The 19,117-nt window shown below is 41.0% G+C and overlaps 2 protein-coding genes across 4 annotated transcripts in view; both read left to right on the top strand.

The window, feature by feature from the left end:
- The window catches only part of CHST9 (carbohydrate sulfotransferase 9), a 242,795-nt gene extending 230,558 nt beyond the window's left edge, over nucleotides 1-12,237 (top strand). For 2 of the 3 annotated variants that reach the window (XM_057527104.1, XM_057527105.1), the window contains exon 5: nucleotides 9,964-12,237. In XM_057527104.1, the coding sequence (XP_057383087.1) occupies nucleotides 9,964-11,052 (1,089 nt within the window). In that variant the 3' untranslated portion in view covers nucleotides 11,053-12,237. Of the gene's footprint in view, nucleotides 1-6,495; nucleotides 6,616-9,963 lie in introns of those variants that run through there. The other variant, XM_057527106.1, reaches the window with a different exon arrangement.
- The window catches only part of AQP4 (aquaporin 4), a 75,104-nt gene that overhangs the window by 12,317 nt on the left and 43,670 nt on the right, over nucleotides 1-19,117 (top strand). The window lies entirely within an intron of this gene.

Consider the following 19,117-nt stretch of genomic DNA (forward strand, 5'->3'; position numbering starts at 1 on the left):
CCAGGCAGCACTAGCTCGAATCATAGTTTTCTAGAAACAAGAGCCCAGTACCCCCTCGGCCATGCTGATTATTTGGGACTGTCCAATAGAGCATCTGTTCTTGGTACCCAACATATGTAGTTTAAATTGCAGAAGAGAAGCAGCCAAAGGTTTGGCAATGTCCACTGCACACTCTAGAGTTGACTTCAGCACATGTGGCCATCTCAAGGTAGCTCGGTACAAAGGATAGTATTCACGTGGACTTAAGAGCAAGGAAACACTCTTTTAATTACGGCACTAAGAGCCCTGTAGAGTAAACATGTGCTATATGGTAAGAAACACAAGGTATGGAGCCAGACAAGTCTGAATTTTAATCCCAGCTCTAGGAGTTGCCAGTCGTAAGACACCAAGTAAGTTTAATGGAAACGTGATCGTAACCACCTGACAGAGGTGGGGTGAGGATGAACTTGTTGAAGCAGTGCCTGGCACACGTGAAGCGCTCTGTCGATATTCATCCCAAACCCACCCTCACCACTCATCCTCTCCCTACGGCCTTGGTCCAGCAGCTGTGCTTTAACTAAAGGAGGCCAGAGCCCTGACAGGGGCCAAGACGTGAAAACCAACCCTCCCTGCCAACTGGTATAAATACATCCTTCCTTGCTCAGGAGGGAGCGTGCTCTGGACCTGGGAATCTCAATATATGGGCCATGAGTTGCAGGTGAAGCAAGAGTCCTCCCATTGGTCTGAGAACTGATCCAGAAGTGCGCACCTTTTCTTTGGTTTTCACAAGTGCGTGGTGCTCAAATCCATGCACTTTCATCTTGTTACAGTATAGGCTGTAGCCTAGTTGCTAGTGGCTGCGGTTATGGGCGGCCCTAAGAAAATCCCCTGTGTGAAGCCTGAGACTTCCTTCCCCCTACTGTGGGCAGTTTTCTCTTGTGTGGGGAGTAGATGGAGTTAATAGACTGTGATTGTATTTCTGAGCAAGGTACGTCAAGATATGTTTGCTCCTTACAAGAAACAGATTATAGAATCATAGTGAGGAAAGGGGGGGTGATGACGCAGTGTCTGCAAGGACCTTTAGAGAATTACGCTTGCCTGCTTGCTTGATGGTAGTTGTGTCTCTATAAATAGATTAGGCAGGATCCTGTCCATCAGTGTCTCGATATAAGAGAATTGTGGTTGGTCAACATGAGCCCTGCCATTGTCATGACCACTCTCCCAGTTGGCGTTGTGTTCCCAGGGCTCAAGTAACCTTGGACCAGTAAGTAATGGGTGGGGAAGAAACAGTTCCCCAGGTAAATGCTGCTTCCTGGGACTGGAGCTTTGCCTAAAGAAAAGAACAGGAAGGATTGGACTGCCCCTGGCTCCTCCCTCCCACCTTCTTCCCCCTCTTCTCCATTCGCACAGTTGCACTTACTGAGGCTGGGCTGCAGGGGGCAGGCGGCCCTCTGTGATCTTCCCATGTCCAGCACGGGCTCATTCTGTACCAGCTCTGGGGAATGAGGTTGTACAGACACTGAAGGCTCCCAGCCTCAGGCTAAGGGATTGGGACCAGTGTCACTCATACCTGGCCTTGAGAAGAAAGGGAGACCAAAAGGAGTTGGCTATGGCCATGGATACTTCTTAGTAGCCATTTCAATGACATCTTGAAACAAACTGTGATCTTCAGGAGAAAGTATCTATCTTGAAAACCCTCAAAACACTTCAAAATTTATTATTAATAAAATAATATTCTTAAAATGAAAGTGATAAAATTTATCTTAATGCATGAAGAGATAAGACTTTGCAAATATATGCTGGATCATCACTTTGTTTTGTCAGTCGTCTATTCCCTCTGACCCCCTCTGACCCGCCCCCCCCCCACTCTACTCCTCCTTGCCTCTCTGTCTTGCTTTGCTGGGAGTTTATGTCATACATTCTTCCTTTGCATTCTTTCTCAGCCTGAAATCCTGAAAAGAAATCCCTCTCAGCACGGCCCCAGGTTCCCCAGGGCACAATCTGGTGCCCCAGGCCACCCTCCCATCCTAGCGCAGGCCCATGGCAGCACCAAAGAGTGAGTCGCCTGCTCTAGACTGAGAGGGTTGGGCCAACACTGAAGAGGCAGCCCTGAGTAAAGCTGAGTTGTCATATATTGCAGGCGACATAAGCCAGAGGGGTGTGTGTGTGTCACTCAAAGGTGCTGACACAGGCGAATCTGATCTGGGACTGGCAGATGCTTAACCAAATAAGACAAATGGAGTGTATCCTGCCACTGTCACTGCTGCCCTCACAGTTGGCATGGCTGTCTCAGGGCTCAAGTAGCTCAAGTAGTGGATGGCGAAGAAACAGGTCCTTGAGTATACGCTGCTTTCTGGGACTGGGTTCTCACCTGTGCTGAAGCCCTGTGTGCCTTAAACAAGTTAAATGAAGAGCCTCCATTTCTTCTTCTGGAAAGTGGAAGTGAAAGATTATCATGGCAGCAAGAGTGCCTGCTACGGGTCGGCACGTAGCAGGCACTCAGTAAACAGCAGACATTGTGATCATCTCTGCCTCTCTGTCTAGGAAATGCCTTCAAGGCCCATAAATTCAGCTAGCACCTCCACAAGCCAACACCTCCCAAATCTGTATACCCAGCTCTGAAATCTCGATATTGACGTCCAGATTTCCCAAGGTACCTCAAACTCCAGAGCTCTGAACTTGAAGATAGTGAGTACCCACATCCACTCCCTAGCCTCTCATAACACCTACTGCTCCTGTTTCCTCTCTCTGGGAGATGGGAATCCATTCTTTCTACTTCCTTCACCCCCACTCTCCCAGTCTGGTCAATTTCCTAAATTTGCCTCAGATAATTCCCTTTTGACCCCATTGTCTTAGTTCTTCTCCTAAGAATTCCTTATGGACAGTCACAGTTGTCTTTTAGATGATCCCCCTACCCCCAGTCACAACTCCCTGATCCTACAAGAATGTTCATTCTAAGTCCCTGCCTTACTGAAAATCCCTGTCACCTATGTGGCAAAGTCTAGACTCTTTATATGGGCACAAGGCCCTCCGGAGTGAATCCCAATCTGCTTGCCTCTCCCTCTCATCTGAACCTGGTCTCTCAAGTGTCCCCTTGATGCTACCTTCCCATCCTGGTTGGTCCACCTGTCAGCTTCCCAGTCATCCTCCCAGACTCCTCTCAGGCATCTACCTCCTCTCTGAAATTTGCCCCCAAAAAATCTCTTGAGAAAAATTAAGTACTCTTTTCTATGTTCCACAAATACCCTATGCACTCTTCCATTATAGCAATTATCACATCTTTTTCATAAACTGCTTTTTTTTTTAATCAACCCGGTTAAACTTTGGCTTTCTCAAGGGTCCATAAATTTGATCTACTTCATCCATTTCTACAAGGCCAAAAACAGTATTTAGTGGTAGTTCAATACATGTATGTTGAACAAATGAATGATCAACATCCTTGCATTACATAGTTTCCATCAGCCCCACAATAGCAGATCAAGTTTTGCAGAATTACAACCCTTGTCGACTGCATAAAGCCAGTGTGCGTTAGTTGCCTGAAAAGGGGGGAGTATAGGAGTGATATTGCTTTTTCTTCCATTAAATTCAAAACATATATTTATGCAAAATACTATTCTAGATGCTAGTGGAGACAATATAGATTTATAAGCCTGTACACTGACCTTTAATAAACTTAAAATTAATTGGAGAGCTAGTCACCTAAACAACCAACTATAATAACTAACTAGAGTAAAACGAAAAGTGCTAAACAGAGGACTTAACACCCAAACTGAGTAGACTTGTCTTTGTACCCTTCAGTCTCATTTCTGCACTCCCAGCCTCCAATAGCTTCCCACTGGAGCCTTTGCAACTATGGTAATAGATTAATTAATTGTGTAATTATTTGATTTTTTTCCTCTATGTATATGAGCTCCAAGGGGGCAAGGATCACATTTGTCTTATCCACTAAGCCATCCCTGGCATCTAGCACAGTGCCTGATGTGTAGTAAGGGCTCCATGACTTTGAGGGGGAGAGAGGAAGAGCAGTTAATTTAACTGTTGAAGATCAGAGAAGACTTCACAGGGGAGGCACATTAGGCCTTAAAAACTAAGAAGAGTGAGGCTTTCAAATTTACTGCAGAGTTCATAAATATTCCACAATTTTTCTTCATTCGGCTTCTTTGAATACTCTTTTTTTTCATCTGTGGTTACATGTCTTTCAGCTAATTTTGCAATAATATCCAGTCTTTAAAGGCATATATGGAAAACTGTAGCTTTCTGCCAGAGTTTACAGTTTAGCTGTGGCTGAAAGAGTTTCTCCAGAGAGAAAATCAAATAGCAGTGTAAGCTGGAATAAAGTTATTTTCCTTACAGGTGGTACAGACTAAGTGCTGAAGTTGTTTCAAAGAGAGTAGAATCCCTCACTGGAGACCTGGGTGGTTTTCATGGGGATAGTGGGATTTTATATCAGCTTCGGAGATTTGGGAAGTCCCAAGAAAGGGAGAAAACATGGGTGGGGGATGCTGAGAGACTGATAGAAGCAAGTAGAGGACAGAGAACACGTCAGGAAAGGAGCAGAACACAAAGTGACAAGAGGCCCGGTGGTGACAGGCTGCCCATACCAAGCTAAGGAGTCAGGACTTTAGTTTATATGTAGTAGAGCCAGTTCCAATTTTAAGGGTTGAAAAATAAAATATTAGGAAGACTAATCTGGCAGTACTTTTCAGGAAGCCTAATTAGGAGGCTACTAAAGAATATCCAATTAACAATAGCCAGGACATGGAAGCAACCTAAGTGTCCATCATTGGATGAATGGATAAAGAAGATGTGGCACATATATACAATGGAATATTACTCAGCCATAAAAAGAAACAAAATTGAGATATTTGTAGTGAGGTGGATGGACCTAGAGTCTGTCATACAGAGTGAAGTAAGTCAGAAAGAGAAAAACAAATACCGTATGCTAACACATATATATGGAATCTAAGAAAAAAAAAAAAAAAGGTCATGAAGAACCTAGTGGCAAGATGGGAATAAAGACACAGACCTACTAGAGAATGGACTTGAAGATATGGGGAGGGAGAAGGGTAAGCTCTGACAAAGTGAGAGAGTGGCATGGACATATATACACTACCAAACGTAAAATAGATAGCTAGTAGGAAGCAGCTGCATAGCACAGGGAGATCAGCTCGGTGGTTTGTGACCACCTAGAGAGGTGGGATAGGGAGGGTGGGAGGGAGGGAGACTCAAGAGGGAAGAGATATGGGAACATATGTATATGTATAACTGATTCACTTTGTTATAAAGCAGAAACTAACACACCATTGTAAAGCAATTATACTCCAATAAAGATGTTAAAAAAAAAAGAATATCCAATTAAGAAATAATAAATAAAAGATAAGTTTTTTTTGAAAGGCATTATGAGATGTAAACTAACCAGTCTACTTTCTGAATGTTAAAGCATCCCTCAGATTTTGTCAGTGGGGACCAGAATGTAATAGAACCATTTCAGAAACAGAAGAGAGTGCAGGAAGAGTCAGTTTTGGAAGGAACAGGATAAGTTTGGCTTTATATACATTTGCTTTAGGGACAGTCTGAACGAAGTACCTTGAAGGAAAATAGGAATGTAAGAGTTTACTCTTATTATTATTGTTGTCGTTATTGTTATTATAACAATCATGATGGAAATTCATTGGTATAAGCCTCCAGTTTAAAATACCATTAACCTTGATATTAGTAGTCGAAACCCCTCAGTCTTTGCTGTGATTAAAAGGCAGTGGAATGGGGGGCTGGCGGGGGGAGGGATGTCACCACATCCTAGTAACTGGTTTTTTTCACCTTAAATATATACAATTTTTATTTGTCAATTATACCTCAATTAAGCTAGGGGAAAGGGGAGGTTTGTCTAAGAGGAGTCAGAAATGAGATTAACTTGGTTCAACTGCATTGGACAAAATATATACCATGATGTCCATATGGCTGAATGCATCAAGGTAACAGCCATGTTCTGTGGTAACTGTTTTTATAAGGTGAGTGATGGTGAAGTGAGGCGTTGCTTGGAGAGGGTCTCATGGCCATCCAACAAGAAGGCTCATGGGGTATCATTACCTAGAATTAAGCCTTTGTCCGTACCTTGATTTGGTCAGAGCTGAGGAAACAGACTGGTCCTCAATAAACTAGTAGGAGGTTGAAGGCAAATTTATGAGCAATGAATTTTTCCCTTGTGTAGTAATCTCCCCAGTCAAACCAGTGATTGGAAAGTAGCTTGGGGAACAGGGACCTCCAGCAAAGGGAAGCGGATGAAGGTGAAGGGTATTTCATCTGGTCCGTGTGAGGCCTGATGTGACACCCTGCCTACAATAGAGCATTTGTCTCTGCTTACTGAAATATTCATGTCCACTGTCTTTCTCTCCTGGATGGTATGAGATGAACTCTTACTTTTTACTTTCCTTTGCTATGCTCCGGTTCAGTGGACCCCAAATGCCGTTATTGCCTGTGGAGTACCTGGGGAGCTTGTCTAAATTAGAGTCAGGACCCCATCACCAGATTCTTTTTGGGGTGTCCACAGTGATACCTAGGAGTCCAGATGGCTGGCAAGCCTCCAGGAGTTACCAAGCCGCACTGAGTGACTTTGAACCAATCTGACTTCGCAGGCAGGTAAGGCTCCCACCTCCATGCCTACTTTAGCATGAGCAGTTCTACCTGTGCCTGTTTTATTTGTCTTCTCTTCTGCCAAAGATTTGTTTGAATACAGATTTTCGGCACCTTAAAAGAATCGGTCAATTATTTATCTAAGTTAACCTTGATCTTCTGATTAGCACTGTTTTTCTTCGACAAGGTCATAAAACAACTGCTTAGAAGCCCATCATTGAATTGTAATCACATTCACTCATTCAACAATTATTTATTGGTCATCTTCTGTGCGTCAGGCAACGTGCTAGGTACCAGAGAGCCAACAAAGAACAAGAAAGATTAGACTTCTGCAGTCATATTCTAGTACAAGAGATGTGGATGGGGTGAAAATAGACAACTTAGGAGTAAAACAATCATTTCATATTGTGATAAACGCTATGAGAAAAATAAGCAGGGTTCAGTGGGAAAAAATCTCAGAGGGGAACATAATTTAGACAAGGTGGACAGGAAACAAATCCTTACAGAGGTGACTTCTGAATGCCACCAGGCATGCTGGCTGCTAAGAGCTTGAATAACATAGTGACAAGTGGTCATAGAATTGCAAAACTGGAAGCAATGATCTGCTGGAAGGTTAGACAATGAGGGTCAGAGAGGTGATGGAGGTGGTGCAGCCTCTGTCAGTGGCAAGGTCCATGTGAAACGGAGAGACTTCTACGAAAGGCAAGGTGGTCAAGAGAGCAGAGAGTTTATTGGGTGTCAGAGTCACTACACATGATGACAAGAGTGGAGGTGAAGAAGCAGAGTCTGAGCCGGGAGCTAAACTCGTCAGTGCATGAAGACGAAAGGTCAGTGGGAAAAGCAGATGACAGCATGGGGAGAGGAAAAGGGAGGTTGAGCAGGACACACGTGCTTCACAGAAGCAGGAGGGTTTTGCTGGGGGGGTGTCCTGGAAGCCACAGGGAAGGACAAGGAAATAGCTCCCTGTCTTCTGGCCTGAGGGACAAGCTGCCCAAAGAATTGAAGTTTCATCTACTTGAAAAAGTGCAAGGGAAGCAGAGGTTTGGGGGCCATCCAGGTTTCATTAGAAAAAGTCATGGAAAACAAACATTCCAAAAGTCTCTGGAGATTAAAGAGGAATTTGATGACCACAAGCTCAAGATCCAGAGGGCACAGTGGAAGGCTGATTTCGTTTTTCTTTTTGTTAATGGGGCAGGGAGAGAATTAATTGGGGCATATGTAGAGACACACAAATAACATTCTGGATAATAATGGACAACCGGCGAACCTTGAAATTCACTAGGTCACTGGGATAAAATACTATTATGATGAAGACTGCTATTAAAACCATAATAGCAATTATTATTTATAGTTGGAGTTGTTGAAGACGTAGCAGCAGAAGTGTAGTGGCAGTTTGATTTCAGGGCTGTGCTAAGCACTTCCCATGCTGTCTACCAATAACCCCATGATCTTTCAAACCTCAAGTCGAATTTTACATTATATGTGAAAATTTTCTGGACTACAAGTTTTTGATCAGGGTAAAGAGGGATTCAAGGCTTTCAAGTCACCCTGGCAGTCTCTGAGAAGACCACAGACAAATGCTTTTAGAGTTGAAACCCCAAGTAGTTGGCTCGGTGGTGTGGAGGAGCTTGGCAGCTGTTTCATGGGGCTACGCAAGTTGGTGTATGGTGATCAGGGGTTACTCAGTCAATATTCTTCCACTAGAAAGAAGCATCTCTCCTTAAAGCTCAGCTAGTGGAAGGACTGTGAGGCCTGGAGGTGACTCCATACACAGTGCTTCATTCCTCTGTCTTTTGCTCAATTTGCTAGAAAATTCCTAATCATCCTTGAAGACCTAATTTGACTCATACATTCATTCCTTCACGTAACAAATATTTGAGAGCAATAACTAGAGACTACAGACCGTTCTTGACCCTGAGAACATAATAGTAAATAGATCTATACCTATAGTTATCTACCTCTGTCTATATATATATACACACATCTCCTCTAGGAAACGTTCCCCAGCACTTCCTCCACACCTAGGCTGGTGGCCCTATGCTTTACTCCCCCCAGCACATCATTTATTCATTCATTTTTCCAATACCATGCCGACAACCCTACCTGTATAACCTCAGTCCAGTCTTCTCAACCATCTCTTTCTAGTCTAAGTGAGATCATATTACTTCTCTGCTCAGAACACTCCAAAGCCTCTGTAGTTTATCCAGAGTAAAAGTCAAGGTTCTTACAAGTTTTGTCACTATCAGAGGATGCCACCTTGTAAACCCCATTTCCCATGTCTTCCTTTACCCAGTCACTTCCGAGAGTTGTAGGAAGGATATAGTCAGATGAAGAGCAGACGGTAAATGGGTTGATTCATCCCACTGACAAGAGAAGTAAATTCTCATTCCACTTTTGATACAATTTTATGTAGCAGGACATCAAGTAGACTTATTTGGTTTCCCTAGTCTTTCTTCACTTGGGAAAGAGGGAAGGGCTCATACATGAATGAAATTGTATGATAACATGATTATAGTTATGAAATTATTGTGATAAATGAATTTAGAAAAATAAAACATTTTCCAAGGGAAAAAAATATATATCACTTTTTGCAAGTGCTTGGAAAACTGAAGTAGTCACCAGAATTTTATAATTGGCATTGCTACAATTTTAAGTTGTAATTTATTACTTTGAACTGTTCTGCGCATTACAGAATGTCCCCCAAAACAACAAAAATTTCAATCCAAATACAGCTACATTTTGTATCTACATTCAGATGCACTAAATCAATGCTTGAAGGTAACACACTCCTTAATAGCTCAAGAATCGTTGACCTACAAAACGATGGAGTTATATTTTATTGCATTACAGGCAAAGCTTAGATAGAAAATTCAGGGCCTTTTCCTTTCTATCTTGTGTATACCTTTTTTTTTTTTGCGTTTTGTAAGATTATATAATTGATACCCACAGATGCAAAGACAGTACAAAAACAATAACAAACTTACTATGATCATAGATTCAAATCAATAACTAGTAGTTTTATCCCAATAATATTCAGATAATTTAGTATGAGAGTATTAATGTGATGCAGCACATGAACATTAAATGAATAACATCATAGTAGCCCAAATATATATACTATAAAATGTGAAGCTTTGGTTCAAAGTGATGCATGGATACCATTTTCATCATTACGTTTTCTATGAAGAAGCTTATTACAAAATGTATATTCCACATGCTTTGCTAAATTGTTCCGGCAGCTTACATGAAATGTGTGCCCCTTGATAGCATTTTAAAACAAATATTTTAAGTTCCTTATCAAATACCCACATTTGTGAATGTGCTTTCAACATTTCCCCTTCTCTATTTTAACAGAACCCCAAGTCCCACATGTCCGAGGAGCCCAAGAATAAAGAGGAAAATCTACTCAACTCTGAGAGGCCTACTAGGGTCTTCACAGAGAACAACCACTCCCAAGGAGAGGCTCAAGTTTTGAGTAGGATCACAGGGTCACCAACAATTCAGTTGATTGAAAAACATCAAGGGACTAAGACCCTTTTCAGGAAGTTCAGCGAAATGAATTGGCCGGTGGACATTCGCCCTTTAAACAAAAGCTTAGTCACAGATAGCAAATGGAAGAGAATTGATGCAACTCAAGAAAAACGCAGGTCTTTCCTTCAGGAATTTTGCAAGAAGTACGGTGGGGTGAGTCGTCCTCAAGCCCATCTTTTTCACATGGTCTCCAGGATCTATGTAGAAGATAAACACAAAATTTTATACTGCGAAGTACCAAAGGCTGGCTGTTCCAACTGGAAGAGAATTCTGATGGTACTCAACGGATTGGCCCCCTCCGCATACAACATCTCCCATGATGCTGTTCACTACGGGAAGCATTTGAAAAAGCTCGACAGCTTCGACTTAAAAGGGATTTATACTCGTTTAAATACCTACACCAAAGCTGTGTTTGTTCGTGATCCCATGGAAAGATTAGTGTCTGCATTTAGGGACAAATTTGAACACCCCAATAGTTATTACCATCCAGTATTTGGAAAGGCAATTATAAAGAAATATCGGCCGAATGCCTGTGAAGAAGAATTAAATAATGGATCTGGCGTCAAATTCAAAGAGTTCATCCACTATTTGCTGGATTCCCACCGTCCAGTAGGAATGGACATTCACTGGGAAAAGATCAGCAAACTCTGCTATCCGTGTTTGATCCACTATGATTTTGTAGGAAAATTTGAAACTTTGGAAGAAGATGCCAATTACTTTTTACAGCTGATTGGAGCTCCAAAAAAGCTGAAATTTCCCAACTTTAAGGATAGACACTCTTCTGATAAAAGAACCAATGCTCAGGTGGTGAGACAGTATTTAAAGGATCTGACTAGAACTGAGAGACAATTAATCTATGACTTTTATTACTTGGATTATTTGATGTTTAATTATACAACTCCATTTTCATAGTGTGCATTCATTTTCTAAAACCCTGGATGTACTTCATGATGATGGCCTCAAATCAGCTAGCTGTAATTTTCCTATAATTCTCTCTATGAGAAAAATTTAACTAAGTGCAGTTGTCTTGATTTAATGAAGATTTTTACCAAAGAGTATGAAACCAATTGGCACAAAGTTATAGGAAAATTACCACAGAGACATGTAAACAACTTCAGTTGCTCTAAAATGTTTGGAAAAGAGCTGCTTTTGCATTATGGATTATATTATAGAAGCAATAATCTAGCCAGCTGCTACATTAGGTACAACTGCCTCTTGCAAGGGTAGGAAAAGCGATCTAAAATGGCATGAGTGTATGTCTCCATCCTGGAATCTGTTGTCTAAAGTGCATGGAGATATTTTTAGCAGTCTGTGGCATATGAATCAAATGTTGCATAGTCTTCTTGCACCCCTGGAAATCTTTCCATCAACTGTAATGATAAATCAATTTGGAAATGGTGTTTTGGACCTGAACATTTTACTTTAGATTGGAAGGCATGATGTGATTTACAATATGAGAATATAGCAGAAAAACCAGATGAATCTATGGCTTTTTCTATTCAACAGCCAATAAAAAATGCACAACATGCTAAGATCAAAGCAACAAAAGTAACCTTCCTCTTCCAGAAAAACTTAAGGGAATTGATCCTGTTTCCTTTTGAGCCCTTTTTGCAGAGACAAAATGAACGTAACCACTAAAGGTCTTCACTTTTGAAGCAGGCGACTGAGAAATTTAAGCCTCATCAGATATAAATGTGCTCCTCATTCTGGTTTAATTGGACAGGGGGGAAATTGTTTCAGGATGGAATAATCATCAGAAACAAAAGTTGCCACTCTGAATATAGACCTCAAACAATAACAAAGTTTTATAAGAATATTATTTGAATCAAAGCACCATGTGCATAGCTTTATATGTGGAATGTACTCTAAGAATAGCTTTTGTCTAATTATTCAGCTTGGGAATGACTTTTTAAAAACTAATATACCACTTCAAAGATAGGTTACATTCTAGAGAATAAACATAGAGCCCCTAGAAATGTTTTTTTAATAGGCTTATGCATAAACAAAATAAGGTATTTTCTTTTCAAGTTTAAATATTCTATACTAACAGAATCAAATACTATTGTATTCAAGCAGTCAATCAAAGTCTTTGGAAAATAAGACCATGTGTCACCCCTATGGAAAGTTGTAATGCATTTTGGAAATTTTTTCCAAGGAACCCTAAATCTGTAGACGCCTTTGGATGGGAAATTTATTTTAATTGGTCGACGGTTACTCTGAGTTAAGCAAACCGCACATTCAAACCCTGTTTAAACACATTTCTTGAATATATTTCTCTTCTCAAACTATCGGTTTTTTGTGTTTTGTTTTGTTTTGTTTTGTTTTTTTGCCTGTGTTGGGTCTTCGTTGATGCACGGGCTTTCTCCAGTTGCGGCGAGCGGGGGCTACTCTTTGTTGTGGTGCGTGAGCTTCTCATTGCGGTGGCTTCTCTTGTTGCGGAGCACAGGCTCCAGGTGCACGGGCTTCAGTAGTTGCAGCATGCGGGCTCAGTAGTTGTGGCATGCAGTCACTAGAGTGTGTGGGCTCAGTAGCTGCGGCACACGGGCTTAGTTGCTCCACGGCATGTGGGATCTTCCTGGACCAGGGATCAAACCCATGTCCCCTGCATTGGCAGTTGGATTCTTAACCACTGTGCCACCAGGGAAGTCCTATCATTTTTTCTTGTCAGTAAATATTCAGTAATGCCTCTCAAAGAAAAGTAGGTATTAATATATGAATATTAATAGACCAAGAGAGTTACAACTGTGCTTATTTCATTTTGACTTCCCATTTCATGGCTGAGTTTTCATGAACTGCTTCATTCTTTACACCCGCCTGCCACATCCCATCTGTCTCCCGAGGAGAGGGGAACTGCAGCAGGCCGCCAGATCATAAGTATTAAACCTTCTAAACCAAACTTTTACTACTTTTCCACTCCATTTACTCTTGCCTCTAAACCATACACTTAAGCTGTGCTCTCCGTTTTTAAGTAGTTTCACTCTAGAGTAATCTAAATTGTATAATTTAAATTTTGCTATACCGTGTAGAGTGGATTCCTAGTCAGTTAGAGACATTGAACTTATCTTTTTACGGAGAAAAAGAGAGAAAGAGTAGAAAATATGCCAAGCAGCCTGACATTTTATTCCTAAACTACACAAAACTAGTTTTAGATGGGATCTGCTATAAAGGATAGGGGAAGTTTTATCAAAGTTATTCCTAAAACCATATAAAGAACAAACAAAAAAGCTTTCTTTTCATAACTTTGGGGAAAAAAATGGAAAGAAGCATCCTCTCTTACTAACATTTCTAATGCACTTAAGAGGATGGAGTATATATATATATGTTTATATAAAAAAACCAATCATATATATGTATATATATGATTGTTTGGCATCGGCGGTAGAGAAGAAGGGTGAGAGGAAGTGAACGATACAGTGCTCTCTAGCAAAGCCGTTCTATATCTTACACTGTAAAAGCTCCTTTCCCGACCCTTTCCGCAGACCCTATGTAACTGTAGGGAGCCCTTCTGTCATTCTTTTCCTCAGTGGACTCTCTGATGCCAGCTGGCATCCTGTGTGGTTGACTTCCAGGGGCCATGTGTGCTTTTAGGTAGGAAGAACATTCTTAATGTACCTGCTCTCCCTTTTAAATGATGTCTTTTCACATTAGGACCAAAGAAGCCATCATCATCCTGGATTCCTTGGGATTTTAAATACATTTCCCGTTTATCTCCCCTGAATTACTCTATTTCTTAGACCAGCTCACGTTCCCCTTTGTCATTTCTGCCTGAGTATAAATGCCAAGTGTAAGCATCACTGTTCCATTGGACACTCACCATTTCTTGGATTTAGTTTCCTAAAGGCAAGTGACCAAATCTGGACTCATCTTCCAGATGTCCAGTGTTCCCATTTTAACATTATCATGCTTTAGGTGTAGTTGTTAGTCCTCTAATTAAACCCTAAGGATCTTATTTATTTTTATCGACAGCAGTAACACAGGCCCCTTCACTCTGTTATTCTCCTGTCTGGAATTACTATTAGGGTAACAAGTTGGCAATTAAGCCCAAAACTACAGTTATTTAACCTGGTAAACTACCCATGGATATGCATTATTGATGTGATTGTGTCCAGAAACTGCCGTAAACTTCAACGGAGACATTTTTGCACAGGACACCCAACTTTCTGATTTTCACATGTATTTGGAAATATCCATTGTCAATGGCAACATGGGGCCACTTGCTAAATTCTCTAACTTCAAGGTCTATAAATATTATCTAGCAATTCAAGAACTACTTGGACACCATTTATAATGACAAAGAGGAAAAAAGACTGTTAATTACACTTTTTTCATGAATAACTACTCTTCAAAAAGGTGTTATCTCCTAAACACTGCATATTAGTGCTTAGCTGAAGGGAATATATAAGCAGATACAGAGAATTTTTGAATATTAAAGCTCTCTTTGAAAAGATCACTTGCTGAATTAGTATAAATTGGAATTAGTAAGCTGGGGCTGCAATAAACATCCCCTACTCTGAATTCTCATTTGGCCCCTTGGGGCATCTTTAAAACTCTAGGCCTTTGTGGAAATGGTGAAGCAGAAACTTTGCCCCTGGCTAACATCCCCCGTGTGTCCTGATATTTGAAGAATGGTTGACCAAGGTGTTTAATAGTAGCTCAACCACCTGAGGACCTTAGACCAGAGCTAACATAATTTAGTTCTACCATTAGGGTCATACTGTCTCAATCTTAATCATAATCAATATAGTAATATTCATAATCATAACTAACAGTTATTCAGTACTTAAGTGCTTTTCATGCATTAATTTATTTAATCTCCATGGTCAATCTAAGTTAGGTCTTGTTATATGCACCCCCATTTCCCATGTATAATAAAGGAAACTAAAGCAGGGTGTGCTTTAGTTAAATTACCAGCTGAAGAGGCATAGCTGGTAATTAGGTGGGGAGGCAGAATGAACCCAAGCAGCAAATACCACTACCAAACACTCTTCTTCTTTTTTTTTTTTTAAATTAATTTGTTTATTTGTTTTTATTTTTGGCTGTGTTGGGTCTTCATTGCTGTGCACAGGCTTTCTCTAGTTGTGGCGAGCAGGGGTTACTCTTCATTGCAGTGCGCAGGCTTCTCATTGTCATGGCTTCTCTTGTTGTGGAGCACGGGCTCTAGGCACGCAGGCTTCAGTAGTTGTGGCATGCGGGCTCAGTAGTTGTGGCTCGCGGGCTCTAGAGCGCAGGCTCAGTAGTTGTGGTGCACGGGCTTAGTTCCTCCATGGCATGTGGGATCTTCCCGGACCAGGGCTTGAACCCGTGTCCCCTGCATTGGCAGTTGGATTCTTAACTGCCGAACCACCAGGAAAGCCTCAAACACTCTTCTTAGAATAGTATAAACTTAACTACTTACTTTTGGTTTCTCTTACCTATATTCAGAACAGCCAAAGGCAAGAAATATATATTGGCACCTGAAAACTTTTTGACATTTCAAATCAGCTTATTTCTTTATTCCTGTTGAGTTAAACTGACAAATTCAAAGATTTTATTAAAAATTAGGCTTCCTCTCCCTCCTCCTTTTTTTGTTTTCCTAGTTGATCGTGAGACACAAAGTTTTCAAAAAGAGAAAAGAAGTCCTTGGAACAAATTTAGTCTAACAGAAACAAAATGTCATTTTGACAAGAAAGTCCAGACAGATACAGCAGTGGGCAAGGTCACGGGAGATATAGTTCAAGAGGAAGGGAGTTCGGCCAGTTTTCCGCACGTCGGCACTTGATGGCCATTGAAGATGCTCGTGACTCAGCAAGTCAGCCAAAGGGAAAGCTCCATGACTACTGTTAGAAACTAAGCAATTGTGCTCATATCTTTTTCCTGAGTTCCCATCCCCAGTACTAGTTTAGTAGTTAGATAACCCTAAACTAACTCAGGAAGACTGTAGAAAAGAATAGAGGAGCAGCTTGACTTAAACCAACTGAAAACCACCATGAAAAAAGTCAAATTAAATAAGTGCTCAGCTAGAAGAAGGCAGACTTTTCCTAGGCCTGCAGACGCTCTACCTGAGGAAGGCCAACTCTGAGTCCAACAAAAGAGTATTGCCCTGCATCATTTAATTCTCAGGATTGCCTAGTCCCTCCCGTCTTGGTTTTTCACCAGAATCTTATTCTTCCAGGTGAATTTCTTCAAATCCACTTAAGCGATCATTTTTTCTCATCTCTGAGCCTCTGCTCAAGTCTTACCTTCTATTGAAATACTTTCTCTCTGGACATTCATTTCATGTTAACTCACCAAGGAATCTTTTTAGACTAGTCAATTTTCAAATCTTATCTCTTCATGAACTCTCTCATCAATGGAAAAAGGCAGAATGATCTCCTCCTGATATGACATGCATCCGATTCTTCTTCTCCTGCCAATGAATGCAGGCATTCCTTCCCTTACTTCTTTTTTTTCTTCATTAATTTGTTTGTTCATTTGCTATATCCCTCTTTATATGCACACAAAATCTCTGTTGTCATTGGAATGTGTCTTAGGTCTTCCAAGAGTGTTGTTTATTTCACTTTGCACAGTTTCTAGCAAAGCATTGCATGGAAAGAGTTCCTTTAATAAATGTTTTCGTGATGTTGTGTAAAGGTTCCCCGACTGTTTCTCTTAGTGTATAACGTGTATATTTCTGCCTATGACTTTCAGGCATCTATAGGCCCAGTGGATCTGAAGAAGAGGCTCCAGAGCAGGGCAACTGGGGGAAGTGAACCAAGCCACATGCCTTTTCTATACTAACAGTCACACCTTAACCTAAAGTATAGCTGTGGACACGGCAATCTTGTATTGATACATTTCTAAGGTGACATATTTGTTTATGAAGTTTTCAGAGGAAATGTTGAAAAAATGCATAATTCCGGTCAATATAAGAGCCATTTACTGAGCACCTACTGGGTAGCAGACACTGGAAAAATACATACATTCACTTGACATGAAGAGCATGTTTCATACATTCCCAAAAATATGAAAGTTACATATTATTCCCCCCATCATTCTATAAATGAGAAAACTGAGGGTCAGAGAGGTTTAATGAGTAGCTACAGAGCCAGCTTCCCACCAAGGTCTCTCTGGCTCCAAAGCTAAGACCACACTAGCCACCTACAGGCCAAATCTGGCCACAGATACGTTTGGTTTGACCTACAATGCATTTTATTTAATATTTGGATTAGTTGGCAACATTTTAAATTGGGACTCTTTGGTCAGTGATGGGGAATTTCTGTTACCCTGCCTCCTACCTGTCTGCCTGAAAACATGCAGAATCAAGGTCAGCCCCTTCAGATGAGGCCAGAGCTCTCTCTTGTTCATGCTCCCCACCTAGACATCATCACTCATTTACCTTGCCTGGTTGACTCCTAAGTGTCCCACTCTTCAACCCCTGCTCTGAAGACTATGTTCTTCCATCCACCAAGCTTCCAAAGGAAAAGTGATTTCTGAATATTTTCTTTGTCTATGTTTGTGTTGTGCGATCCATGAGGTCATCACGTTTTGGGTTTCCTTATCCTCACTCGAAATACTGCTTGTCCTTTGGTCTTCTACCCAGTGTGATGGCCAAACAATATTTCATCGTTTAAAGAAATCTCTTTTGACCAACAAAAGAGATGTTGGGAGAAATCCAGTACCTTTCTTTGGCATCCTTCTGTCTTAGCCAGTGGGTACCCCTGGAAATAACAGTCCTTCCCCTCCCCTTCAGCAGAGATGAGTCATTCTCCCATGCCCTCAGAACCTTGGCATCTAGGGACGAAAACTGGTTCACACTGATATATCCAGACTCTTATTCGATAACCTTCCTGCAAAAACTCCTCCTGTTTTGAAGGTGTACCTACTCTTCCTCAACTCTGAAAATTGCCTGTTTCCCAGATTTCTCTGAGGATTTCCCTATCTGGCTCATAACACTCCTCTCCGCCCCCTTCCTGCAATTATCCTGGGTGACGTTAGCATACCCGATGACTTTCCACCAGCTCTGTTTCTCAATGCTCTAACCTCTCTTTCTCCCACTTCAACTCTTGGACAGCTGGAGAAAACAGAAACACAGCCATGAAAATCAATAGCCACAACTTTTGTCCCCAAAGAGCAAAAAAAACTGTGGTAACCTATATAGTACTTCATTTTATCCATTCATTTCCTCAAAATATATCCAAGGCTTAGAAAAATGTTCTTCAGAAATATTTTGAATTGAAATGTACTTGGCACGCTAGAGTAATTACTGAATTAAAATGGCAATATTACTAGGATGACTGTAATTATCCTTAGGAAAAAATAAATCCTGATTTAGTTTATCAGTTCTTCAAAAAAATAATGTATGGACCACCTGGACCAAATTTTTGTTAGAAACAGATTTCTGTAGCCCACCCAGGATGCACTGAATCAGAATCTCTTGAAACCCACTTGGGATTTTTTTTTTTAACAATCTCCTGGGATGAGTCTTACATACAGCAAGTTTGAGCACCACTTATATGTGTGTGATTTTTTAAAAATCCTGGTTGATTGTAAGCGATAATAAAGCCTGCTCCTTTCATTCCATTGCTCTGTTGAAAAGTTAAAAACTCTCAACTGAGAGATGGGTCAGCAGGTGTTGGTACCAAAGCCCGGCATGGGATTTTGACCAGTGCTGAAGCAGAAACTTGGCATCTGAGGCTGCCAGCTGCAAGAACTAGAGCTGAAATGAAGTGAGTTATGGGGACAGCGCTGGACACTGCCCAGGCTTTTTGAAAGCTTTCAGGATGAAATGGGGAGATGGAAACTTTCCCCTTTTGCAACACAAAAGACAAATGTGTACTGAGGGCAATTCTGGCAACTCAACTCCACACTAAACCAAGTGAAGACAGGATGAGTTTCTCCAATCAAAAATAAAAAACCTTTTTCAAATTGAACTAAGATGATTGAAAATGGAAAATATTTGCTATTTGGGTTATTAGTTTGAAAGCAAGTGCCCCAGGAAATATTTTGCAATTAACTTAAA

The sequence above is a fragment of the Balaenoptera acutorostrata genome, chromosome 13 (assembly GCF_949987535.1).
Source record: "Balaenoptera acutorostrata chromosome 13, mBalAcu1.1, whole genome shotgun sequence".
NCBI lineage: Eukaryota > Metazoa > Chordata > Mammalia > Artiodactyla > Balaenopteridae > Balaenoptera > Balaenoptera acutorostrata.